This window comes from Alexandromys fortis, unplaced genomic scaffold (assembly GCF_014885135.2).
Source record: "Alexandromys fortis isolate MF-2015 unplaced genomic scaffold, M_Fortis_MF-2015_v1.1 scaffold_42, whole genome shotgun sequence".
Taxonomy (NCBI): Eukaryota; Metazoa; Chordata; class Mammalia; order Rodentia; family Cricetidae; genus Alexandromys; species Alexandromys fortis.
Window position 1 is genome coordinate 10,125,497 of NW_026067934.1, and position 27,521 is coordinate 10,153,017.

At 50.5% G+C, this 27,521-nt stretch overlaps 2 protein-coding genes across 4 annotated transcripts in view; both read left to right on the forward strand.

The window, feature by feature from the left end:
* Thada (THADA armadillo repeat containing) overlaps positions 1–8,371 on the forward strand; it is a 301,738-nt gene extending 293,367 nt beyond the window's left edge. For all 3 annotated transcript variants that reach the window (XM_050146143.1, XM_050146144.1, XM_050146142.1), the window contains 2 exons: positions 5,946–6,115; positions 7,233–8,371. In XM_050146143.1, coding sequence (XP_050002100.1) covers positions 5,946–6,115; positions 7,233–7,613 — 551 coding nt within the window. In that variant the 3' untranslated portion in view covers positions 7,614–8,371. The remainder of the gene's footprint in view (positions 1–5,945; positions 6,116–7,232) is intronic.
* A 3,057-nt stretch (positions 8,372–11,428) lies between these two features.
* Zfp36l2 (ZFP36 ring finger protein like 2) lies at positions 11,429–15,537 on the forward strand. The gene is made up of 2 exons (XM_050146149.1): positions 11,429–11,780; positions 12,267–15,537. Exons 1-2 carry the CDS (start codon positions 11,730–11,732, stop codon positions 13,671–13,673), a joined length of 1,458 nt encoding a protein of 485 aa, XP_050002106.1. The 5' UTR covers positions 11,429–11,729; the 3' UTR covers positions 13,674–15,537.
* Positions 15,538–27,521: the final 11,984 nt, after the last annotated feature.

Below are 27,521 nucleotides of genomic sequence, written 5' to 3' on the forward strand. Positions count from 1 at the left end.
AAGAACTTGCTTGAACAAAATTTAAATGTAATGGACTAATTTATTTGATGGATTAAATTTCAGGATGATATAATGTTGAGTCTGTGGCATGGTTATTACTGATTACGCTTAGGCAGGTCTAAAATGAGTAGGTAAGTGGGACAGAAAAGGGTACAGAATACAGCTTGCAGAGGAAAGAGCACTAGGGAGCTAATGTATAGTGAAATTGTATGCTGATAGTCTGTGGTTGTTAAGATGAGGTAAGAAGAGGCCTCTATACTCTACTGAAACAATAAGGAAGGTTCCCCAAGGGCAAGGCCCCACCCAGTTAAAGCCTCCAATTTATGGCAGAGAACCTACGGAGTTTTCTGGTTTAGCAAGACTGCACACAAAGCTTCTGCTAGTGTGATTCAAGGAGGCGAAGGCTCACCCAAGCCGGCGATCACACGTGCAGTGCTGTCCCTGTGCTACTGTCTCTGGAGACTTGAAAGATACAAGAAGGAGGGAGTTGTAGGTCCTTCCTGTATGGTTTCAAGAGCCACTGAGGCCAAGCAATGTGTGACAGGGCTGGAGTCCCCATAAGACCATGAGAGGACACTGCATAGAACTGTGACGGGGACGCCTGGGTTGCAGTGAAGATGCCAAGATGCTGAAGATACCAGAGCTACACGTGTGGCTGGAACCAGCCCAAAAGAAAAATGTATGTTCCAGGCAGCAACGGTGGAGGGACAGAGCCATCTAGGCCCTTTAAAACCAAAGTCCAGACACTGGACATGAAGCTGCAAGATTTGGAGTTTGCCCTGCTGGGTTTTAGTCTTGCTTAGGCCTAGTATTTCCTCACTGTGCCAGTCTCCTCCCTTTTGGAATGGAATGTATATTCTGTGCCATGCTATGTTGGCAGTACATGATTTGTATTTTGTTTTATTGTGGTTACAGTCAAGAGGTTATCTTGAGACTTGAGAGAGACTGAACTTTTGAACAGTGTTGAAGCTGTTAAAGGCTTCAGGGACTTTTAAAGTTGCACTAACATCATTTTGTATCATGAGATGGCCTCAACCCTATGGGGACAAGGAGCCAAATATGGTAGTTTGAACAAGTGTATAAATTTAAATATGTAGCTCCCCATCATAGCCTCATACATTTGAACATTTGATTCCAGTTGGTGATGCTGTTTGGGAGGTTATGGAACTTTTAGAACAAAGAAGTACATCATGGGGGGTGGGCTTCACAAGTTCATAGACTCATCCACTGCTGTTCCCTCTTTTTTTCCTGATATGCCAGCAAAATGTGATCAGCCAGCCTCCTGTTCTGTCCACCTGCTGACATGCTGTCCCTACTATTGTAGCCGCAAAGCCTCTGGAATCATAAACCAAAATAATCCAAATACCATAGTGGTTACTGGAAGCACAGAAATTGTAGTTGAGGAGTTGAAGGCTGTGAAAGCAAAGGCCAGCAGGGACGTCTTTCTGAATGGTAAGGGCACTGAGTATGGCTAACCTGCAACAGAAGGCCAGGTCCACTGCTCAGGTCCACAAGAATAGAAAGTGCTTAGGGTGGACTGCGAAGGGAGAGACAGGCAGGTGCTGCCTAGAAGTGACCAAAGGAGAGTACCAGGGTATCCAAATCAGAAGCAAGAGAAGAAGGTACCGCTCCAACTGGAGAGTTAGAGTACAGTATACAGCAGCTTCTGCCAGGAGGAAGGGGAGACACAGAAAGTAACAAACAAACATGTTCCCAGAACAGATTTTGACTGAGAAGAAGTGTTTTCTTAATGACTTCCCCTCGCCCTGGAGATCAAAACCAGTACCTCACACATGCTAAGCAAGTGCCCTATCTCTGAGCCTTCCAAAGCCATCTAATAATATAGGCTAATAAGAGTCACTATTTCAAGCTGGGTAGTGCATACCTTTAATACCAGCACTTGGAAGGTAGAGAGGCAGGCGGATCTCTGAGTTCAAGGCCAATCTGGTCTACAAAGTGAGTTCCAGGACAGCCAGAGCTATTACATAGAGAAAGTTTGTCTTAGGAAGGATAAAGAAGAGGAAGAGAAGAAACAAAAGAAGAGAGAGAGGGTAACAGTGTTTGAGAAGATGATTTGTTTCTATATCTGTAGTACCAGGTCCTCACCTGCACAGCTCACACTGTGGAGAGGTAAAGACTGCAAGAACTTTGGGAGCCTAGGCCATGTGTTTCCTTTGGAAACAGGTGGAAAAGAAGGCAAAATCAAAATTCTAGTATTTTTCCCCAAGTATTTTTTAAATGTCAAATAATGGTGGTATGATGTTCCTTCTGACATAGAACTTTTCCACTTTTGGGCAGAAAGAGCTCACGGGGGTGGGGCCACTAGTTTCTTCTTGGTTTAGAAGATGATTTCCTCCACGCTAACCTCTTCCATCCCCGTCTCCTGGGACTCCTGGGATCTGCCCACCTGGTCTGCTGCAGACAGACTGTATTGGATATGTCTACTTCAGGTGGCAGGTGTTTCTCTCTACTCGTTGGCACTGTGAGCAAGGCCATTATGAATGCTCATCAGATGTTTGTTGGAACACAGGCTCTTTCTTAATTTCTCTTGGATAGGCCTAGGAGTAGACAGGATCTTGTGCTCAGTCCTGTGAGAAACTGAAAGTTTGTTTTCCAGTGGAACTGCACCATTCAACAGTCCTACCAGCAAACTGGAGGGGGTCCTTTCTTTTTTTTTTCTCTCTATACCTTGACTAAAAATATACCTGTCTTTTTATTGTTCTCCGCACTCACCCTGGTCATTTAGAAGTAATCTCTGTGGGGTTTATTGGTTTTGTTTGATTTGGTAATATGTCTTTTGTTTTTAAATTGTGTGTGTGTGTGTGTGTGTGTGTGTGTGTGTGTGTGTGTGTGTGTACCTGCAGGTACTTTCAGAGGCCAGAAGGGGACGATGGATCCCCTGGAGCTGGAGTGACAGGTGGTTGTGCCCTGCCCAACATGAGTCTGGGAACTGAACTGAAATCAGATCCTCTGAAAAAGCACCAAGTGTCAACTGCTGAACACTCAAGCCCTCTTGTTTTGGGGAGTTTTGTTTCTTGGCAGCATCTTGGTTAACCAGCTAGCCTTGAGCTCACCATAAATTCCTAATCTTCCTACTATCATCTCCAGAGTGCTGGATTACAGACATGCACCTGGTTTATAAAGTACTAGGGATTCAATTCAGGACTCGACATAGTAGGCAGCCCTATATCAGCTGACCTACATCCCCAGACCCTGATTCTGCACTTGAGTTTCAGTAATTCATGTGTCTGTCATTTTGTCCGAAACACACTACCAAGCTAGAGCTGTAGTTCACTGATGGTGATTGTTTAACAAGCATGATGCCTCGAGTTCCGTGCCCAGCAGTAGCACAGGCACGCACACTCTGCATTGCCCCCCCCCCCATCTGCATTGCCTTGATTCCCATAGCTTTGTTTTAAGTTTTGAAATCCAAAGAGGAGAGTTCTTGGATTAGTCTTTAGTTTCTGTTTTTCCAGCTCCTTTGGGTCTGCTGAGTTCAGAGCGGACTCCTGACCACATTTGTCGCTTGGCTGCTGGCTTTCTCGTTTCCTTGATTGACTTGCCAGCCGAGTGCTAAGTGGAAAATCCCCTTTGCTCTTCCCCAGCCTCCCTTTGAGAGGCAGCCTGGCCAGCAGAGATCTGGGCTCATCTGGCTAAGTTTAGTCTAGGACCAGGTAAGTCAGCCAGCCAGGGAATGTGTAGGCTGTACCTGGCTCAGAAGCAGGAGACCCACTCCATCTAATCCCAACATCCCGCCTTCCTGGCTTCCTCCTTAGTGCACAGGGTTGTGATAATCCCAGTCACACCACACACATTCTTTTTGTGCCTGTCATCCTGGCATTCTCCGACCCCTTCCTAAGGATGATTAATGGCACAGAGGGAAGTCATTTTGTTGTCAGGTGGGACCAGTGTGGCAACCTGGCCCTCCTGGTGGCATGTCCAGTCACACCCAACAGATGTATCTGTCATCTGGGCTGCAGGCACTGATTTTACTGTTAAGCGAATTTTGTTTAGTGTGTCCCTGGCTGACCTGGACCACTATGAGGGTAGACCAGGCTGGCCTTGAACTTGTAGAGCTCTGCTTCCAAAGTGCTGGAATTAAAGGTGTGTTCCAGCACACCTGGCCTGGTGGAAGAACTTTTTACCTTTTCTGTAGCGTTTTCAGTCCTTGCCTTAAGATTAAAAAAAAAGGGGGGGGTGGGGGAGAAAGCTCAGGCAGAAGGTAAATTTTTCTGGAAGGTCTCAGGATCAGCCAGCCTGATGCTGACGCCATAATACAGTTTCACACCTGTGTCTTTTTAAATGAGTAAGAATGCGAAGGCCAGCATGGCTGAAGTGTGGCTAACATCTGAGAGCAAGGGGATCAGCCCTGTGTCTGCTCCACTGGACAGTCGCTGACTGCTTGTCTCACATAAAAACACTCCTGCTCCTGGAATGTGCCTGGTGCTCTCCACTGCTTCATACGAACATGAAATTATTGGCAATTCTGCATTCTTGAGAGCCACTTGGAGTTATCTGTGAAGCAGAAGTAGTGACACCCAGTCCTCAAACTTTGGGGGACTAAGGGTGTAGCTGAGAGGCCCTGGCACCACCAAAAAAAAAAAAAAAAAAAAAAAAGCATAGCTCCTGAAAAGATTGGAGACCAAACTCTGGATGGGCCTAGATGTGCCGTAGACCTTCCATGGTGGCCCCCATGGCAACACCCTGGGGGCTCAGCCTTCTATTCCAGACTTCAACCTCCTTCTTGTGTACTGAGCAGGTTCATCTGGGTATCAGATGGCCAGGGATGTCTGGGCTGGAGCTGGGACTGTAGATTTGGGAAATAGGAGGGTTCAATAGAAATGCATCACTAAATGGTGGAGGGGAGGGGATGCCAGTACAGGAGGGTTCCAAAAAGACCTACTCTCTGAGTTGAGAAACTTAAGTCTTGAGGTTCAGGCTGCCTGCTGTTGGAGTGAGAAGGTTGAATTAGTGGTAGAAGTGTCAATACCCCGAACCTGCTTGCAACTCCACATTTAGGTCTAAGGCTACACAGTCAAGTAAGCAGGCTTCCCCAGGATACCTACTTCCTCTCCCTACACTTGCTCTTTCAGCATCTCACTCTCAAAAAGTCAGAGGGCAGAAGAGGGAATTACTATCCATAAAAAGGCAACAAAATGTCAGCAAGACCCTAAGCTGAGGCCATTGCTCAGTGGTAGACAACTTGTAAAGCACAAAAAATTAGGACCAAAACCCAGTGCACCACCTCCTGGGTGGCCTGTGAGGCGCATAGGGTTTTACATTCCTAAATGGTTGAGAGCTGGGGATTAGCTCAGTTGGTAGAATGCTTGCTAGAGCACTTAGCCCCAGTATCACGTAACACTGGATGGACATAGTAGCACACACCCGCGGTCCCAATGCTTGGGAGGTGAAAGCAGAAAAGATCAAAAGTTCAAGGAGATCCTTGACTACAAACCAGATATGGTGCACATCTTTGGAATCCTAGCACTGGGCCATGTATTGAGGAGGAAGGAAGTTGGAAGGGGAAAGACTATGTTTTTACATATGGAATTTGAATGGCAGTGTGTATAGATAACACTTTATTGGCACACAGCCACTGTCTCTAATGCATGGACCATGTAAAACAGGTGAGGGGCGTGTGATGCCACTCTTAAAATGACAGCTCCCTCTCCTTCCACTTGTGCTGGAGGGGCTAAGACAAAAGTCTAGTCCTATGGATGGGGCTGCTCTAGAATAGGATAGGGTGCTGGGATTCAGGCTTAGGACTCATTCTAGCAGTATAGAGAGAAGGACCCAGGAGAGGATTAGGAGCCTTCAGTGACCAGTGCCACCACCACCACCACTCCCAGTGTGGTGACTGGGATTTGATCTGAGACTCTTCATGTCCCGAGTCCTCCGAGATTCCTGAGCTACATTCATTGATTGCCTCCCTCCTTTCTCTACAGAATTTGCCTTCTGCCAAGTGAATGCCTCCATTGCTCTGGCCTTGGCCTTAGCTGTTCTGTGTGACTTGCTCCGGCAGTGGGACCAGCTGGTACCAGCACTGCCCATTCTCCTGGGATGGCTGCTAGGAGAGGATGATGACACACAGGACCTTTTGCAGAGCCCACATCAGGTAACCCCAGCTACTCAGGGAGCTGGGAGGCAGGCAGTGTCCTGGGCCTCTGGATGTAGCACCAACAGTCTCTGATGGTAAAAGTATTCGGGCTGTTCTAATTCAGAGTAGAAACTGACTAGGAGAAAACCTCCTGGGGGAGGCACACAGCACACACTCACTGAGAAAACCTCCTGGGGGAGGCACACAGCACACACTCACTGAGAAAACCTCCTGGGGGAGGCACACAGCACACACTCACTGAGAAAACCTTCTGGGGGAGGCACACAGCACACACTCACTGAGGCTTACTTTGGAGGTTTCCATGACAAGCTTTCAGATAGTGGGGAAGGGCACTTTAAAAAAAATACACCTTCAGTATTGAAAATAAAACTGAGAAATGCGTATCATTTGATCTTAGCATGGGCAACAGTCCTCACAGCTTTGGGTGTTAGCATTTCCCAAGAATTAGGGTCCTTCCAGGAAACATGGTGCTTGACTCCTCTTCCCGCGTGACAGGGAACTCATCTGGAAACTGAAGACCAGCAGAGGCAACACGGGCATTGGGAGACAGAAATCTGTGCCCACTCATGTGATTCTGCTCACTTCCTCGGCATCCTGAGCAGACAGAGTTCAAACCCCAGTCTGTTTATAGGAAATGTGGCCATGTAGTGAAGTGGTTTTGAGAAAATGACCTTGAAAACCCTGGAAATTTGCTCTCAGAAGACTGGTGTCATGCATGTTCTCAGTATGTCTTTGGTCTGCTGCCGAGATTTCCCTTGCTCCCTCCTCTGATTTCTCAGTACACCTTAAAATCTAAGATCCGCTTCCTTGACAAGGTCCTCTTTTTCATCATTAGTTCCCCAAAGTATGTTGGCTTCGAGCTACTTACACATCTTTATCAAAGGTCATGTTACGTCTGGAGTGAGACATTCCTCTCACTCCAGTACAAAGAATGAAAGTGGAAGGGTGACCTTGAGAGCTCAGGCGGTGGGCACAGTGTTGACAGGCTCGAGTGGGCCCTCTGTCAGCTTTGGAGGAGACACAGATCTCACATCTAGCAAGGCCTTATGTGGTGTGCCTGGGGCTTGGCAGCACTCCCTATAAGGCTCACTGTGGGCGGTTTCCTTTGATGTAGGGAGAAGATGACTACATATTCGAAAAATCGGAAGTCAACTTTTGGGCTGAGACTCTGACCTTCGTGAAATGCCTATGTAGGCAACTCTTCCATCTCCTCTGTCAGTCTGGCTGGCCGGCCCCTCACTCCCAGAAGCTCTGTCACCTGCAAACTATAGCATCAGAGCAGCGTCACCTCGTCTCTCAGCTCTTCAGAGAACTTCCACTCTCGGCTGAATTTTTGAAGACAGTGGAGTACACAAGGCTGCGCATTCAGGAGGAAAGGACTTCAGCTGTCCTGAGGCTGCTGGCCTTCCTGGAAGGAAAGGAAGTTCTCAGAGCCGAAGACTGTCCTAGGGAATGGAGACAGTTGATGGCCCCAAGAACAGAAGCAGCATGCTGAAAGACGGCTGGCTGGGCCAGGGAGTGGATTCTCTCCCAGCTCTGCTCTACAAGAAACATGTTGGACAGAAATTGAAACTCTTTCCTTTTGTGCCTCCCCCACTTGTGGGAGCCTAAGCTTCTTCCTGCAGAGTGCTTTGTCTTTACACTCGTCAGGGCAGCCCAGTTTACAGCTCCTCTAGGAAGTGAGGCTGCTATGTTGAATATTTACTCTGTTCCCAGGTGCAGGCCACCTGCAGGCCTGAATTAACCTTTTCTATCATGAAGAACTGCCAGTCCAGCCAGAGTATATTTTCCATACACTGACTATGAGTTTTAGCACACACAAGTTCTCCCACCCCACGTACAGACTGACAAACACACACACACACTGCTCTTTTGTCTGTTTTGGTTTGGGCTCTGTATAGGAGCTGGAATACTTACCAAACAGCCTATTTGGCCATATTTCTAAACTTTCTTCCATTTTAGCAATGGAGAAATATGTCCCAAGTGTTGGGTTCTGGGAGAACTAAGAATCCACCCCAGGCAAATACTTGTGCTTTATTATCCACATGCACAAGTCCCTCCTGTCTTTCCCAGAAACGCCTGTGAATGCTAGGAAACCTGGTTGTTGCCATCAGCTATTTGAAGGAGTTTGGGCGAAAGAGAAGCCTGAACAATTGCTTGATTAGTTTGACGCCTACACTGTTTACTGTGCTGTGATTGGTGGACGCAATGAAATGACTCGTATTTCAGATGTTAATAAACACATTTAATCCACTTCAGTGACTCCATCTAGAAACCTTAAGGGTTTTCCTCAGGCAACAGGCTTCCCCAGATACCCAGCAGGTGGCACCCTTGCACACATTATGCAGCTAGTCTACTTCTTTAGCTTACTATCTTAAAACTTATTTTAAACTATTATCAGCACTGTGCATGATGGTCGGGCACCCATGCCACAGCATGCATGTCTGTGGAAGTCAGTCAGTTCTCTCCTTCCACCTTTACATGGGTTCCAGAAATCCAACTCAGGTTCAGGCTTGCATAGCAAGAGCCTTTATCCACTGAGCCATAGCATTGCTGGCCTGGCTTACCACTAGTAATGCATACTTTCACCACAGACAGGTCCCATCAAATTGGATGTGCTGTAGCCTGATCCACATTCCTAGTTACCTACAAAGACCATGCCAGCAATAGTTAGAAACTTGTAGGGGCTATAAATCCGCTCCCAGATGAATGGTCATGTAGGGTTACAGGGAAAGGGAATCCAATGCAGACTAGAGAGGCATTTACTAGGCCCTTTCCTTATGCAGAAAAGCTGAGGTTTCGAATGGAATTGGTACTTGAAAAGAATACCATCCAGCGCCATTTAAAAAAAAAAAAAGGTAGAGAACTTGTCTTTAGGAAGAGGAAAGACAGGGCAGTGTCTCTAGCATCTCTGAGGAGGCCCAGAAACCCCCTAGGTGGTTTTGCAAACATTCAGCACCAGGTATTTGTATGACCCTGTAGTAATTACCTAGTTAGGCACCAGTCTAGCCACCCTTGAGAAATTAAACACCTAATGTTTTTTAGTTTGTTTGGGGTTTTGCTTTTCAGAGCCAGGGGTTAGCTGTTTACCCCAAGCTGGCCTCAACACTTGTGTTAACCCTCCTGCCTCTGCCTTCCAAGTGCCAAGATTACAGACACACACCACCATACCCAGCTTTATACTACTTTTTTTTACTATAAGATCTACTTGGTGAGAGGGGCTGGTGGTGTCATGGGATGATAACTGTGGGAGATTAATTCTGATCAGGGCCCAACAAAGACCAGCTCACTGGCTAGACCAACCGTCCCTCTCCCTGCCCATCTCGAATGAAATAAAAGCAGTTACACAACAATAAATCTATCTCACACCAGCAGGCACGCTACACCAAAGCATGTACCAGAACATGGTTACCTTATCTCCAAGTGCATCCTACCAAGTCTACAGTGGGTGTTCTCACTGCTGCTGGCTGGGAATTACCCCAGATTTGGATCTTGACTAGCTATGACCAGCCTTGGGGGTGGAGAGGGGGGGGGACAGGAGGGATGGATGTGTCCATGGATTTGTATCTGAGATCCTTCTAGCAGCAGCTAGGGGTATGGTTGCTCCACGCTTAATTGAGAGGAACCTGGAAAACCTTAGTCACAGAGAACATGTTTGGGGTAGGCCACAGGTACCCAGCCCTGTCTAGGGGACCAAGCTACACTGATGGGAACAGTGAAGCAGCCATCTTGCTTGAAGCTGAAACCCTCCAGCTTTGCCCTGGGCTGTAACTACAGGGGCAGCAGGCGCCTCCGTATTGGCAAAAGCACGCTGAACTCGGGAGCCTGTTGAGTGACAGGTCCTACCTCCTTCCCTTCCAGGTTAACTGATACAGCCCAGGTGCATACTGGACAGAGTGCAAGCAGACAGGAAGAACAACGTGGGAAGGGTGTAGATCAAGCGTCCTTCCCTGGCAGCTGCTGGGCCTTCCACCCAGGGCAGCCTGAGCTGCCAGCTGGGTGAAATCATGGGCCCGGCTCCAGCTATTGGCAGCCAGTATGAAGTCAGTGTAGAGAAGACCTGACTCCAGATCGGTCGGCCGAGAAAAGCTGTGGGTGGCTTTAGCCTCACTGAGCGCTAGGTGGGGGTGTCTGCCCCCTCTCAGAAAGAGCCGGGCGACTTTCGGGAAAGCTCATTTTTCTACTGAAAGCTTGTGGGGGTTACACCAAAAACAACAGAATAGGACCCTCCTCCCCCGGCCCGCGCGCGCGCGCGCGCACACACACACATACACACAAACCCTAGTGGCGGTTCAGCAACCACCGCCTCCTGCAGCCAGCACAGAGCTTAGATTTGCTGCGGTGCCTCCCACAGCCCAAGAGAGAAGGTTGCAGGACTCGACAGGCTAAGGCTGTGCAGGGCGGGAAGCCTTGGCCAGCAGCTGCACCCCCACCCGAGAGGATTGGGGAGGCCAAGCCAACCGGCAGACAAAGGTGAAGGAAGTGACTTCCTCCATGTCCGTACTGCTCCCCCGACCTCCCTCTAGTTCCCCGAGCGGGTTCTCCCGCCCCGGACACACCGCGCCACTCCGCTTTGACCCAGGCTCAAGGTCTTGTGATGTGATTAGCAAAGCCAGCGCCTTGCCCTTAGACACTCAACCCTGCCCCGCAGGCCCCAGCGCTCAAGTCCTGTTTACTAAGCCTGGGCGGGGAGAGGGGCGGAGAAACGGGCCGGTGCTCCTCCAGGCTGGCCGTTCCCGCCCCCACCCCTACGGTGTCTCCACGTGCAGCTGGGTTCGAGCTGCCACCTACGGGACAGGCCGCGAGCCCGTGTCGTTCTCCCCCCCCCCCCCCCCCGCCCTCCAGTCCCAAGCACCCTTTGCCATTCAGTCTGGCAACACGCATCATTGCAATACTGTTATATTTTGCAATTCCCGCGCGCGTGCAAAACCAAGGGTGGGAAAGAAAAAGCTGTCCCAGTCGGCCTAGCAGGATCCGGCGGGAAAAGGTACGTCCAGGATAAGACTGGCGGTCACAGACAGAACGTGAAAGCGCTTTCAAACGTTATAGACCCAGAGGCGGTGGAGAGCGGGATCTTCCCGCCAGCGCCACCCCAGCAGCACCCAAAGGGGGCCGCGTTAGCAACACCTCCCGGACGCCCGGGCTGCCAGCTCCGCCCCCTACCCCCCCCAGGGGGGAAAATTGGCGGCGACCAATGAGAGACCGAGAAGGCGCCTGACGCCCGCAAGCCGGCGGGCGGCGTTGCCTGGAGACCCCGGCGGGTCAGCGTTCAGTCCCCTCCCCCGGTGCGCTTCGCTCCGCCGCCTCGCGGCTCCCGGGCTCTATATAGGGCGCGCACTCGCAGCTCTCGGAGTTCCACCAGTCCGCGAGCTGCCGTCGGCTCGTGCGGGGGGCGGGCCGGGGCGCCGAGCTGCGCTCTCGCTTCTCCTCTGCCCCCCCCACTCCGCACCGCGGCCTCCTCCCTCCTTCTGCACGGCCCCGCAAGCAAACTTTTCGTCTCTCCCGCCTCTCGCCCGTTAATCGTCTCGGTTCGAGCCGGGCCGCACCGCACCGAGGGCTCCTCCCATCCCTCCCCGCTTGCAGTTTCCGACCATTACAGGACCCAGAAAAAATGTCGACCACACTCCTGTCCGCTTTCTACGATATCGACTTCTTATGCAAGGTAAGACAGCGGGGAAGGATGACGGGTTGCCTGGAACCCTTAGAGTTCCGAGACTTGGCTGCCGGGCCCGGTTGGGGCGGAAGAACCCTTCCAAGTTGACTTTTCGGGTGGAGGGAAGTTCTGGAGTTAGCAGCCCTGTGTGCTTGCGACTGTGGGCGTGGAGAACTGGGAGGGAAGGAGTAGCGGCTGGAGCTGCGGCGCTCCTCCCGAGCCGACTGCGGCCACGCTCCCGGGACTTCCCGGACAGTGTTTGCGCCGCCCACCCCGTGGCCACGGGCCCAGGATCACATGGCTAGACCCGGCGCGGCCCGGGTGGGCGTCCTCCGCTCTCGCCGGCCTGCTTTTTGCGAGTGTAACGGTGGAGGCTGAATTGAAATCGGCAGGAGAAAAGAAAGTGGGCATTTGGGACTAGGTGTTCACCCTGTAGTCCTCCCCAACTCTTCCCTTCCGATCTTCATCCCTTCCCCACTCCCCTCCCTTTGGCAGACGGAAAAATCCCTGGCCAACCTCAATCTGAACAACATGCTGGACAAGAAGGCGGTGGGGACGCCCGTGGCTGCTGCCAATAGCTCGAGCTTCACGCCGGGCTTCCTGCGACGCCACTCGGCCAGCAACCTACACGCGCTCGCCCACCCCGCTCCCAGCCCGGGCAGCTGCTCGCCCAAGTTCCCAGGCGCCCCTAACGGCGGCAGCTGCGGTCCCGCAGGCGCGGGTGGCCCGGCCTCCTATGGCCAGCTCAAGGAGCCTTCAGGGGGCAGCGGCGGCACGGCGCTGGTGAACAAGGAGAGCAAATTCCGGGACCGCTCGTTCAGCGAGAACGGCGATCGCAGCCAACACCTCCTGCACCTGCAGCAGCAGCAGAAGGGGGGTAGTGGCTCCCAGATCAACTCTACTCGCTACAAGACCGAGCTGTGTCGCCCCTTCGAGGAGAGCGGCACGTGCAAGTACGGCGAGAAGTGCCAGTTCGCACACGGCTTCCACGAGCTCCGCAGCCTCACTCGGCACCCCAAGTATAAGACGGAGTTGTGCCGCACCTTCCACACCATCGGCTTCTGCCCCTACGGCCCGCGCTGCCATTTCATCCACAACGCAGACGAGCGGCGGCCCGCGCCATCGGGGGGCGCCTCTGGGGACCTGCGAGCGTTTGGCGCGCGCGATGCCCTGCACCTGGGCTTTGCCCGGGAGCCGCGGCCCAAGCTGCATCACAGCCTCAGTTTCTCGGGCTTCCCTTCGGGTCACCACCAGCCACCGGGAGGTCTGGAGTCGCCGCTGCTGCTCGACAGCCCTACATCGCGCACTCCGCCGCCGCCCTCCTGCTCCTCGGCCTCATCCTGTTCCTCCTCTGCCTCTTCCTGCTCCTCCACGTCGGCGGCATCCACGCCCTCGGGCGCCCCGACATGCTGCGCCTCGGCGGCGGCTGCTGCAGCAGCCGCGCTGCTCTACGGGCCCGGGAACGCCGAGGACCTGCTGCCCCCCGGAGCCCCGTGCGCCACCTGTTCGGCCAGCTCATGTGCCAACAACGCCTTCGCCTTCGGCCCGGAGCTAAGCAGCCTCATCACGCCGCTTGCCATCCAGACCCACAACTTCGCCGCCGCAGCCGCCGCCTACTACCGCAGCCAGCAGCAGGGCCTGGCGGGGCCCGCGCCGCCCCCTGCGCAACCCCCCGCGGCCCCCGCGCCGCCCTCGCCGCCCTTTGGCTTCCAGCTGCCGCGCCGTCTGTCCGAGTCGCCCGTGTTTGACGCGCCCCCCAGCCCCCCAGACTCGCTGTCGGACCGCGACAGCTACCTGAGCGGCTCGCTGAGCTCCGGCAGTCTCAGCGGCTCCGAGTCCCCCAGCCTGGACCCCGGCCGCCGCCTGCCCATCTTCAGCCGCCTCTCCATCTCCGACGATTGAGGCAAGGGGGCGCCCGCGAGGGGTTGGGAGAGGCGCTGCAGGAAGCCCCGGGTAGGGGTGACACCGCCGCAGGCCCGACTTGCAGGTCCCGGCCCAGCACTTGGACTCGAACTCTGCTGGGAGGGGCCCTGCTCCCTCCCCTTTCGGTTTTCTTGTTTTGGTTTTTTTTTATTTTATTATTATTACAAAGTTTCGTTCTTGTTGAAATAGAAGCCAACGAACTTTTTGTATGGATGAACAAAATGTTCACAACAGGCGGTTGTGATGCGATAGAACAAAAGATACCAAACACTTGTTTAGGTCTCAGATCCTGAGTTTGAAACTCTAGTTACAAAAAAACAAAACATCAGCCCAGCACCAGCAGCTAAAACCACATTCCATCTCTTCTTTCACTTGAAAGCCTTAGTTACAGTCCAGATGTGAGGACTCTTACCTTGGAAGGGGTTCCTAATGTTTGTCTCAGACCAGTGCGAGCCAGCCCACTGCCACCTCCCTCAACTCTAAGAGTCTAGACTCAGTGTGTAATGCCAGGAACATGCCTTGAAACGAGTAGCCTTCAGCCCCGTTTGTCGCGGTTGTTTTTCTTGTTTGTTTTTTAAAAAGTTGTATGTGTTTGGGGGTGGGGGGGGACCCTTGCATTCCAAAGTTTGATACTGGTCTCATTGCCACCACTTGGTGGGTGTTTCGCTTAGAACCATTTCCTCTGCTCTTTGGAAGCCTCGAGCAGAGCTCAGTTCATAATTGTTGGGAAGTAAGTGCTTCATTTTTACCTGTCTTGAGTTGATTCGCACCACTGCACCACAACTCAATATGAAAAAAACTATTTAACTTATTTATTATCTTGTGAAAAGTATACATTGAGGGTGTTGTTCATACTGTATTTATCGAGTATGATGAAAAGCAATAGATATATATTCTTTTATTATGTTAAATTATAATTGCCATTATTAATCGGCAAAATGTGGAGTGTATGTTCTTTTCACAGTAATATATGCCTTTTGTAACTTCACTTGGTTATTTTATTGTAAATGAGTAAGAAAATCTTAATTTAAGAGATTGTATGTAATATTTATTTCATTAATTTCTTTCCTTGTTTACGTAAATTTCAAAAGATTGCATGATTTCTTTACGGAAATCTATCTATCTTGATGCTGTGGAAGTAGTTTGAGAACATTTTGAGTTTTTCTTAGAATGTATAATGGTTGTGGCCCATCCAGCTTTACAGAGAAAGAAGGAATGACCACATAGTCGGCAGCCAGGCTCACATGTGGCAGGCTTTGCCAGTCCCGCTTTCTACACCAGTGAGGATTCCACCAGTTCTACTGTGACATTATGAAGACATGTAGCAATAATGGGGAAATGGTCTCAGTGCCTTCGTAGGGCCCGAACTTGCCTTAAATCTTCCTCAACCAAATAAGTATTTCATTAGTGTTTGAGAGAATCTGAATGTCGGATGGGTTCACCTGCACAAAAGGAAAAGTTTTTTACCACTCTTTTTATCTAGCTATAAAGTGAAGAGGGTCATCCTAGCGGTGAAACGGTCTGCAGAGCATGAATATGCCTTGTTTCACGACAGCCCAAAACTTGTACTATTAGTTTTCAATGTAAAAAGGTAGGAACGTCTCCTAGGCCTTCCTGGATGGCGGATGAATGAGCAGGCGCTTAGTTCGTATGTAGGTACAGTGGACACCCTGTGCGGACTCTGGACTACTCTGACAGAAGTAGGTTTTTGAATGTAACAAGATGAGTCAACTTGAGTTTGTAATATATTCTGGGGAATCAGTTCACTACAGATTGTGACTGTAAACATTGTACTGTAAATGTTTTGTAGTTTCCCCCAATAAAATTTTTTGGGAAAAAAGTATTCCTGTGCATAAAAAGGAGTGTTCTCTTTAAACCCTAGTAGGTCTCCTCCTGGCTTCCCAGGTCTGGGGAGGGGTGTGGGGAGAGGATGCGAGGAGCTGGCCCATCTCAGCAGAGCCTGTATCCACTTGTACCTGTATTTACTTTATAGCAAAGCCTTTCAGCTGAAAGGCTAATTTGGCTGTCAAGGGCATTTGTTGGCTGTTCCCTCTGGTAATAAGATGCATCCCAGTGTTGGCTGACTTGGCTGGTGGCAGGGCCTGGCGGGAGACCGCAAGGGGTGTGGCCGGCCTGTGAGTCACCCAGTGGGGTCACATGGCTGCTCTGGCAGCTAAAAGGTCCGATTTTTCTCCGCAATGCCTGACCAGGGCCTGTAGCCTTGATAGGAGCTGGACATGGAGATTTGGACCAGGTTGGGAATCCAGGGTTTTGCTTGGACTTTGGAAAGCTGGGTTACGTCCTTGTTCAGAGAGGGAGGACGGAAGATGAAGCGGGTTAAACTTCTATCTGGGTGATGCTTGTTTACACAGACAACTTCCTCTGGGAATGAGCGTGTTCAGGCTATTTATGCAAAAGGAAGATTGAGGAGGCCAGAAAGCAAAGTCACCCAGGCTTCTACCGAAGGGAAACAGGGCTGCCTTCATTTGCCTGGTTCTCAAAAGTCACTTGTGGTTTTGGGCTTTTGTTTTTGTTTTTACCCTGTTCATTTTAAAACAATCACGTTTTAAACTCCTAAAACGATTGAGTTTTTCTCCCCCTCCTGCATACACACAGTTCAGACAACTTTTCCGAAGGAGCCGGGAGATCCAGCCATAGTTGCTTTCTTATCGATAACAGCTGGGCTCTATCAGTCGCTCCTTGCCCTGCTCTGGCTGCCCCTGCCTTGGCCAGGGTCTCCTGCGACTCAGCTGAGCAGGAGTGGTGGGGGGTGTCTGAGGGATGCGCCGTGCTGGGCAGATGTTTCCAGTTAAGGAAGATGGAGTTGCTGTTCACTGGAGCAATTTTTTTTTTTTTTTTTTTTTTTTGGTTCTTGCTGCCTGAGTGGGGAACAGTTCAAAGTTCTCCCAGATGTTGGGCCTTGGGGGCGGAGGGAGCCGGAGGCCAAGAAGGCCTGGGGTTGAGTGAAGCCCCTGCAGCTCTTTGGCCTCTTGGCCATAAAGAATGTGCACTGGGGAGGAAAGGGCCCCACTGTGGAGCTATTTAGGCCCGGCTGCATTTCAAAGACCATGTTCCCACTTCATTCCCGAACTTATTTTTCTAGACAAGTACTTTTGATCAGCTGGAATGTTGGACTTCTCTTTGGGGTAAGCCACAGTCATTTTTTAAAACGGCTCTGTTTGAAAACCCAACTGCTAGGCCCAGAAGTTTTTTGTGTTTTCGATGCATCCAGAGCGTGGAAAGCTTGGGAGGTAGGTGGTCATTGAGAGTTTTTCTCGCCCACACATCAATGGAGGCTCTGGGTCACTTTCCTGCAGCAACCAGCATAAACAGCAAATAGCCTCTCCTCCATCACACTTAGGACAGTTGGTTGGTTTTTGTTGTTTTGTACATCCAGAATCTAAAAGTAAAACTTGCAAGTGAGGGCGAAGTAGGAACGAGCCACCACCGGGGGGCTGCATCGGAGGCTGCATCGGTGGCTGCATGGCTGCACTGTGGAGCTGGGAGAGTGGAGGCTCCAGGCTGAGTCTAATTAGAATCCGTCCAGGCAGCTGTGGGCTCAGAACCGAGTGCTTCAAGGAGGCCTTACAACTGACTGGAGACGGGGGTGATTTGGAACGATCCAACTAGTGTGCCCCATCTTGCAGACTGTTTGAGAAGAGGATGTGTGCGAGCGCAGGTCCCGCTGCCTGGGTCTCCTGCCAGACGAGTAAGACGGAGCACAGCTGAGGAGCCCTGCGCTGACTGACCTGTGTGAGGAGGTGGAGGACTGGGAGCAGGCCTGAAAGCCCTTGATGCAGGAAAGATGGTGGACCAAGCTCTTGACTGCCGGGCCTGCTCCTGAGGGTGGGTACTTGCCGTTAGAGCCTGCTTCAGGGTCTTAGGAAAGCCCTCTCGGGTGGGTGTCTACTGAAAGCTTGCTGGGAGCAAAACAACCTGCAGACACAACTGCTGTCCTCCAGCTTCGGGTGACAAATGAAGGCGGATGTGACTCGCACCCAGTTTTTTAAAACCAGAAGCTGGGTCTCTGCAGCCCTTTCAGGCTGACCCGTTGTTGGACCAGGGCCAGTCAAGCTCTTTTTGTTTGTTTGCTTGCTTGTCTTTGTAACTGCAGATCCTCCTACCTCAGCCTCCAGCTGATTCAGGACTACAGGTGTGCCCCACAATGCCCAGCTGTAATCTCATTTCATTGTATTTACTATTCTGGAGGATGTAGCCAGCTCTAGACATTCGCAGGGTTTTTGTTGTTGTTTTTTGTCTTGTCTTGTTGTGTTTTTAATGTTGTTTTTCCAGAGAAGGTTTCTCGATGTAACCCTAGCTGTCCTGGAACTCACCCTGTAGGCCAGGCTAGCATCCAACTCACAGAGTCCCTTCTGCCTCTGCTGGGATTTAAGACAATGCAGTTTGCAATCTGAGCTACTAGCAAGCAGGAGAGGGAGGGAAAGAAGGCAAAAGGAAGTTGAGGCAGAGTGGGACGATGGTGCCCGAGCAGGCAGTGAGGTACCCTGTTTCTAATTTACAACGAAAGGAGCTGGGACGTGAAAGAGCATTCATGGGTGTGCTTGGCAAGGCATCTGTGAAGGGAAGTGTGTGAAGTTGTGCCCATGTGGGAGGTGTGTTTGTGTCTGTTAGCCCCGGGTGTCTGTATCGGTATACAGGTGGTTATGGATGTTGTTCTGTCTATGTGTGTAATGGGTTCAGAAAGGGCTGGTGGGTGTGTGGTTCTGCACAAAGCTGATGCAAGCAAGGGATTCTGACTCTTGCAGAGTCTAAGAGTCTATGGGTGTTGGTGAGTGTGGGTGCATCTTGTGATGTACCGGTTGCATGTAGTAGGGGTGTGTGGATTTGTGTGTGACTGAGTGTGGGTTTGGGTTTATGCTGTGTACTTAGGGTTTGAGAGTGTGGGAGTCTGTGGGTGTGTGTTTCTGTGTTAGGATCACGGCTGTGCGTGTGAACAGGTGGGTGCATGTGAGTGTGAGTGGCCCTGGTGGGTGTGTCCTTGTGCCCTGCTGTGTGTGTGAGTGAATGTGGGTTTGGGCGTGTACGGTCTGTGGCTGTAGCTGTGGGGGTGGGGTGGGGGCCTCCAGTGTGTGAGGAGGTATGCACAGCTTGTGTTTGGGTACAGTTGTGTCAGCAGGGGTACGGGGTGTGTCTGTACAGGGTGTGTGGGGGGTAGGGGGTTACCAACACCTATAAAGAAAAAGCAGGCCTTCTTAGCAAACCTCTTTCAATTTTAAAACTGCTTTCAAAACCCGGAAATAACTGCCAGGCTGCTATCCACTTCCTGCTGGGCGGGGGCAAGAGCAGGCCGGGTGGGAGAGTGACCACAGCCTCCCCTCCGAGGCTGCAGGGATCCCAGAGCCACCTTCACTGTCGGGCACACCTGCCAAGGGCAGGCCTCATGGGCCCCTTGCTGTCTGCAGGGACATTTTTAGCAACAGTTCATTCTCGGGGGCTGAGGGAGGGGCCTCTGATTTTCATCTGGGCAGAAATAACTTCTGTCAGATCTTCATTCTTCACCCGGGGAAGTTGCCCCGAAATAGAGAGAAGATGTAAGGACCCGAGACGGATGGGGAAGGAAACTCCTGAGATCATTGAAACCGAGTTTAAAATATTTCTCTAAAAATAAGCTTTGTTTTTCTTGTGGATTTGTCTGGCACTTGGGGTCCCCCGGTCAGGGTGCTTTAGCTGGCCTGGGAAGCTGGGCGGAATTTTTTTTTTTTTTTTTAAAAAGCGAGTGTTTCCCAGCTGTGGCCTTGGAAAGTTCTCTGTTTTCCATTTATTAAACTCCTAGTTTCCGGCTAATTAAAATTATTTTCAAATAAAACTCTGTAGCCCAGCAATATTTGATGAAACACAGAATTCCCAGTGACCCTCTGCAGGAGGCCAAGCCAGCTGTGGGCAGCCTGTGTCCCCTCTTCTGGGCTCAAGGCCTGTTTATAGAGAGGAGAACTGGGCCATGGCAGGGTGGGTCACCTTCAAGTCTCCACAAGAGACTCAGAATAACTTACTTTGCTGTTGTTGCTTGGCTGTACTGGTGCTGAACCCCAGGGTCTGGTCGGTGTTAGGCCAGTGCTCCCCACCATGCTAAGACTCCCACACTTACGGCTCGAGGTAACTGGAAAGCTGCTGCCCTGCCCATGGCAGCATCTAACACCGTGGGCAGAGTGTCCACTTCAAGGGAGACACGCAGGCTAGATGGGGTTGGCTTTCAGTTTTAACCCCAACACACAACACTGAGGAGGCAGGCAGGCACAGGCTTTCAGTTTGAGACCAGACTGGTCTATATACTGGTCTATATTCAGGACATAGAGACCTTGTCTCAAAAAGAAGAAAAACAGGTAAGGGCATAAGTACATTGATATTCCTATCTAGTATGTCTCTCCCTGACCTAGAACTCCCTTGAGACCTCAGGATAGTGAGGTCACTGGCCCGGGACTTTATACCTACCTTAAGCTCAGATCAGCATGCCTGCCCCAGAGGTGGGTGGAACCCAACAGAAATCCAAAGCCACCTGTTGTTAATAGATGGGAGATACTGCTGTAGGTGACCCCACTGAGGGTGAGGCCAAGCCTGCCGTGATTCACCAGCTGGCAGAGTCCCCATTGGGCGGACGGACAGAGGGGCAGGACGTCGCCTTTGTCCCACAGAGAGTTGGCAACTGTCTGGTGAAGGGTAAACTGATTGCTGCTGCCCGCAGGGAGTGGACAGATGAGGTTTCGGGGTTTGCCCGTGGTGGATCAGCCATCCACACTTCATTCCTTTTTATGGTCGAGACGTAGTCCATTGTATGGATATACCGCAGTCTGTTTAGAGTCGGTGGACGCCTGGCGGTGTTAAAAGGTACTGCTAGGGAATAATCAGGTCCAAGTCTGGTGGTGATGTGTGATTTCCATAGGGAGTAGGCACCTATGAGTAGAATTACTGGCCCTTACTGTGATCAAACCCGGAGCCTCCTACAGGCTAGGCCTCAGGCTCTACCACTGAGCCACACCCCAGACCCACGTTTAGGTTTGGGGGAACTACCACACCATTTTCAAAGTAATATATCAGAATTTTTTCGTTTTGTTTGTTGTTTGTTTCGGCTGTTTGGTGGAAGTCGCTGAGGTCTAGGACATGTAAGATTAGCATTCCACCCCAAGTTCCATCCCTAGCCAAAATAGGTACTTTATGAATTGTTTTATTGAGCAGCTTCTCCTGACTAGCCTGGAACTCACTTGGTAGTTCACATGGTAGAGTGCTTGTCTAGCCCTGGGTTTGATCCCCAGCACCACTGGTATGGTGGCTGGCACTTACCTCTGCAAGGCAGGGACAGGGCAATCCGATACTTAAGGTGATCATCCTAAGCTACATAGTGAGTTTGGCTACATGAGATCCTGTCCTTTTTTTTTTTTTTTTTTTTTTTTTTTTTTGAAAGAAAGAAAGAGAAAAGAAACACTTCAAAAATCTATGAACTAATGAGTTCCAGTTCCAGGGAATCTGATGACCCCCCTCTTCTGGCCTCCATAAACACAGAGATACATGATGTACATATATGCATGCAGGCAAAATACTCACACACATAAATGACTTAGAATAATAGTAGTAGTAATAATTTTCTTAAATGACCATAGGCTAACCCAGGTGTGGTGGTGCACACCTTTAGTCCCAGCACTCGGGAGGCAGAGGCAAGCAGATCTCTCTGTGAGTTCAAGGCCAGCCTGGTCTACAGAGCTAATGCCAGGACAGCCAGGGCTACGTAGAGAAACCCTGTCTTGAAGGGGGAAAAAAAGTGTACATGCAAGCTGACGGACTTTGCTTTCCATCTCACAGCCCCAGAAAAACATACCCAAGCCAGGTGTGGCACAAGCCGGTAGTCCTGTCACCCTGCAGGACAGCAGAACCAAAACCAATCAGGCATGGTGGCTCACACCTGTCAGACCAGCCTGGCCAACAGCAACACATCTCAAAGCAAAAGGATTAACCAGTCAATTGAAAACAAATACAGGGCTGGAGAGATGGCTCAGTGGTCAAGAGGACTGGCCGCACTTCCAGAGGACCGGGGTTCAACTCCCAGCAACCACATGGCAGCTTGCCACCACCTGAAATTCTCCGGTTCCAGGGGGCCCAAAGTGCCTTCTGGCTTCCAGGGGCCCTGTCTACGTATGGTGCACAGACACACATGCACATGAGCACGTATATATAAAAATAATAAAATAAAATTTCAAAACACAAATACACAAATCGTCCTCAGTTCCCCATCTCTGTATGCAATGCCTCCTTTGGACCTATCATCCCAGAACCCAGGATGTTTCTACAGGTTGAAACAGCTGGGACTCTACTGCCACAAGGGAGAAGGGTCCCAGGTGCTGTCAATGACTCCTTGGGTCGAGGACTCAAATTGAGCATCAGTTTTTCCAGCTGAGAATTGCGCTACTCCATAGTTGCTCTAAGGATTAGTGAATCGTTGTTTAGGGGTGTCTGTGGTCCAGAAGGACCAGCCAACTGCTCTTAGTGTGTCAACTCTGCTCCCCCACTACCCCCTACCTCCTCCCTACCCCACCCCCACGGGGCCTCAAGCTCAGGGTCTCCAGGAAGGCCTTGGAAATTCTAGTAGCACCCCTTTACAGCGATTCTGTACCACAACCCTCAATCGAGGCTTTACAGATGCTAATGGATCTCCCGGCAGCCAGAACTGAGCCTGGGTCACTATTCCATTTCAAAGGGTAGGGAATGTTCTGAGGAGCTGCCGAGCCATCTTCAGGACCCCTGCTTTGTCCTCAAAAGTCAGCTGACCCAACTCTGCCTCTTTTTTCTGTCCCAGAAGACTCTCTGCCCCAGGTGTCATTCCCCGAGCAAGCGCGCTGGGACCTGCTTCACTAGGACTTTCTTTTCTTTGTTGAGAAAGGGTAGCACAGGCTGAACTCGATTACAGCAGAGATGACCTTGAATTCCAGGTGTCTCTCTGCCCACCCCGCAGGCTGCTCAGCTCTAGGGGTGGCTCCTCAGTGTTCCTATTTTTGGAGGCAGGTTCTCACTATATAGCCCCAGCTGTTTCTATGGAGATCAGGCTGGCCCCCAGCTTGTACCGCTCCACCTGGAATTAAAGACGTGTGCCGCCACCACTGGAAAGATATTCATTTGAAGACAAGTCTTTCACATACATGTATTTTACAGCTTACTAAAGACAAATTTACATGCTGCGGATGTGTTTGTTTTTAGACAAATACTGGCCGAAAAGTAGATAGTGCAGGACACAAACATTGAAGATATTTGGATTTTATAGTCCTTAATTCTGAGAGCAGCACTTTGATGACAAAGCGTGACAGAAACACATTTAAGGCTCTTCAGAAATTTTAGAAATTCTATCCTAACCCCAGTCCAGAATTCATTTAATGTTTGTTCTTTTAGGAAACTCACAACTCAAAACGGTCATTGTCTATTTTTATTCTTTGAACATTTCATGCGTGTGTACAATGTATCTCAGTCATACCCATCCCTCGCTCCACCCAGGATCCCCCGTCACGTCTCTCTCCTAACTAGTTTCTGTGTTTTGTCCAGGGGGTTCCAGGGGTCGGGGAGGTTGACTGAAGTGATCAGTGAGCCCATGGGCGGAGCGTGCGCTGTGCCCTGTGACAGCTCCCTGCCCCTTCCCCTGCCCGTCAGCTGCTGCAGAACTGGAGTAGGCCCCAGCAGTGCTGTGGAGAGGTCTAGGCTCACAGCAGGCTGGAACAGACCTGAATTGGCCACACTGCTGCTCCCTACCTGTGGAACTTCCAACCTCGGCATCCTGAGAATGAACAGGGGAGGGAAATGCAGTCCCAATGGCTCCAAATCCCCTTGAGGGTCAAAACTGGATTTTAAGTGTGAAATGTTTAGCCAAGTTCCCTTCTCAGCCACTAAGCAGTGTGCTTAGCGATGTGTCCTGGGCCAAGTCTGTTCCTGGCAACTGTGTGAGTCTCCTGTCCTCTCCATCCAAGCAGGAAAGTTCTGCGTTTGTTGCCTCGGGTCTATAACTGTAAACGTCAGGGCCTGTGTTGGCTGGTTTTGTGTCAACTTGACACATCTGGGAGAAGAAAATGCTTCCATACAATGAGGCTACAGGCAAGCCTGTAGGGCATTTTCTTAATTAGTGATTGGTGGGGGAGAGCCCAACTGGCTGTGGGTGGTGCCACCCTGGGCTGGTGGTCCTGGGTTCTATAAGAGAGCAGGCAGAGCAAGCCTTGGGGAACAAGCCAGTAAGCAGCACCCTCATGGCCTCTACACCAGCTCCTGCCTCCCGGTTCCTGTCCTGACTTCCTTCAGTGATGAACAGCGCTGTGGAAGTGTAAGCTGAGCCCCTACTTGTTTTGGTTATGGTGTTTCATGGCAGCAATAGAAACCCTAACCAAGACAGGGCCTTTCTCAAAAGAGTGTCAGCTTGAGCACTGCCAAGAGAACCAACTTACAGAAAAGGAGCATTGGGTTGTTTTATTCTTATTTTGCAACCTCCAGTTTGAGGGGTGTCACGAAGGACCCATGATATGTCCCCCAAGCTCATGTGCCTGGTTACTTATTTATTTTTAATTTTTTCAAATTATGTTTTTAAGTTATTTTTTCAAATTATGTTTTTTCAAATTGCACACACACACAAGCACTTTCTTTTGCAGGTGAGCATGCATATGTGCCAGAGGCTTGACCTTGCAGGGTTTTCCTGAGTTAAGTACAGTTAAACCAAATGTGGGCTATGGCAGTGACGCAGAATGGTGAATAGTTCAATGTCAGCCTTGACTACGTAGCCATTTCAACACCTGCCTAATCTGCATGCGAGCCTGCCTAGAAACATAACAAAACATGCACTCACCGTGGAGGTTGGGGCGTGGGCTGGTGGAAGAGAGCTGGCCTGGCATATCTGACACCCTGATTTCAAGCCCAGCACTGCAAACATAAAAAAATAAAATAGACGGAAGGTAGCCTGTTACCCTACCCTTAGACACTGTCCTTTGTCACAGCATGCCCTGGGACATGTGACAGGGGGCTGACATAAGGCCTCTGGCTTCTCCCGCTGTCCGGGAGCATTCCAACCTTCCCCCCTCCGTCACAGAGAATTCAGAATACCCATGTGCCACCATTTCATCCCAAAGACCATGCTGTCTGCTGAAGGGGCTAGCCTGGGCTCTACCTGGCCCACACCTCTACCCAGCAGCCTTGGACCTTCCTCCCCCACAGCTCCTCACACTAACTCCTCTACCCAGCTCTGTCTCCAAATGTGTGACACCCATGATGGAGGCATCCTCAGAGGCCCCGGTACTCTCCTCCATCTTTTCCCTCCAGTCCTTTTCTTCCTGTCTGCTCTCCAACTCCATCCCCTCTCCTCTGCAGGGCAGGCCTCCCTGCATTGGCCTGGACAGCTGCAGGTAAAAAAGGGTTTGGATACCCCTGGAGCTGGAGTTAGAGGTAGGTATGAACCTCTTGTAATGGATGCTAGGAACTGAAGTCCTCTGCAAGAGTGAGCGGTAAGTACTCTTAACTGATGAGCCATCTCTGCAGCCCCCATCTCCTCATACTTATACACACACACATACACACATACATACACATACATATACACAATACATACACACATATACACATATATACCATACACACATACATGCATACGTACATACATACACATACACACATTTACACATACATACATACATACACACATATACATACACATGCACACATGCATACACACATTTACACACAAATACACATGCATACAACATACATACACACATATACACATACATACACACATAATACACGCATACGCACATACATACACACATATACACATACATATACACACATACACACATAATACATACACACATACCTACACACACGTTCGGGGCCACAAATAAGCTCTCTGTCAGCCCCCTGTCACGGCTGTACCACGCCTAGGGTAATGACCCTGGTGACGGATGCTCACTGTCCCTGCTCCGGTGGTTTTTCCTTTCTAAGTGGTACAGCCTGAGCAGCTGGATCTCAGGTCCTGGGACAAGCACTTCATATCACAAGTCCTGGCTATGCAATGCCAGTCCTCACGGTGCTTCTTACGTGTCTGTGGAGTGGCACAGGCATGTGCATTTGAAAGCTCAAAGCCTGGTCTGGGTATGGAGTGCAATAGCAGAGTGATCTCCACACACAAGGCCCACGCCTGTCAGCCCAGCTCTCTGAAGGCAAGCAGGAGAATCAGAAGTTCACATTCGTTCTCAACTACATAGCAAGTTCTAGACCAGCCTGGATTGTATGAGACCATGTCTCAAAAAAGTTAAATACACACATACACACACACACATATACATACATACACATATACATATACACATATATAACATATATGCATAACACATTACATACACACATACACACATAACACATACACACATACATATACACATACATAACATATATGCATAACACATATACATACACACATACACACATAATACATACATACATAACATATATGCATAACACATATACATACACACATAACACATACACATATACATACACATACACACATATACATACATACACACACACCCCATACAAAGTCCCTGCCATCATAGCAATTCTCCAGTTCTCCGTGCCTCCACACTCCTCCTCCATATTCCCTCCCCCTTCATCTCCCTGTTGGCCTGGCCTATATTCTGAAGTCTACAGGACAAGGTCTCCACCCTGGAGTCTCTTGCTCTTTCCCTACCTCCCTGACTCGGGAGCACCAGGACAGGCCTGGGTCAGTCCCACTGGGCTCAGGGCTCCTGGAGCCTTGGGAGACAAAAGACTAGGAAGATGCCTCACTGATCTTTGAGGGGCGGCCCTTCCAGCGTGACCTAGGGTGTGTGGAGATACATACATGAGTGTATAGTAGTGGCATGTGTGAGTCAAGTGACTGGGTCTTGTGGTTGTGTGTGAGAATGTTCACATTTTAGGAGCGGTTGTGTCAGGCGTTATGTAATGCAAATGCTCCCTGGGGCCAACAAACCACAGTGGTGTAACTGCCAGTCGCCTGGGGAGGAAAAGGAGGGGAGATGTTGAGTCTTTTCTGTCCCTGCTGCCCTCCAGCAGGCAGCCCCGGATAGCCAGGCGCTTCCTGTTCTCTTGTTCCCACAGCCCAAGGACCCGCGGGCTGGGCTGGGCACGCAGGCCCAGGCCAGGGGTCACAGGAACTCTGCAGTCCTTGCTTGGATTACAGCTCTTGACACTGGCCTGAGGACTGTGATCACTGTTGTCTTCTCTTGGCCTGCTGTGGGCCATGCATCTCCAACCATTGCTGCCCACTACCCGCCTCATCCCACAGTGGTCCTCCCTTTAAAGCCTCTGAGGTTCCCTTGTCCCAGCATTGGAGCCCACCATCTCATTGGCCTTCCTGGAGCAGTGGGAACCTCAACTGTTTGCACCTGTGTTGCGACCTCAGGGCCAACTCTCCCTTTCTCTCTCAAACTCTGTGTTCCTCCTCCCCGCCCCGCACTGCGCACCCCACACCCACACCCCCGTTCTGTATGTGGGCTACAGCAGCCCTGGAGGCCTGCTCTCTGCTCTGAACCCCTCAGGCACCTCTGAATGCCCGGCTCGACATCTGGCCTTGCACAATTGTCCCTTGTTCTCCAGCTGTGCCTTTTAATAATAATGGCCACAGTTTATAATAATGGCCAGGCTCTGCCAAGCCCAGTCCCTGGAGGTGTCCTCATACGGGCATGTCATCTTCACACCAACCCTAATAATGCATTTCCTGCTATTACGTGCAAGATCCCCATGGAGAGGGGTTAACCATGGCCATGGTTGTGCAAGCAGCTGGCAGCCTCCGTGCCC

Bases quoted from the DNA above. Each gene is read 5' to 3' on its own strand.
- Zfp36l2 (XM_050146149.1), top strand. From the start codon at position 11,730: ATGTCGACCACACTCCTGTCCGCTTTCTACGATATCGACTTCTTATGC. The intron at 11,781-12,266 runs GTAAGACAGCGG...TCCCTTTGGCAG, and splicing joins ATATCGACTTCTTATGCAAG to ACGGAAAAATCCCTGGCCAA.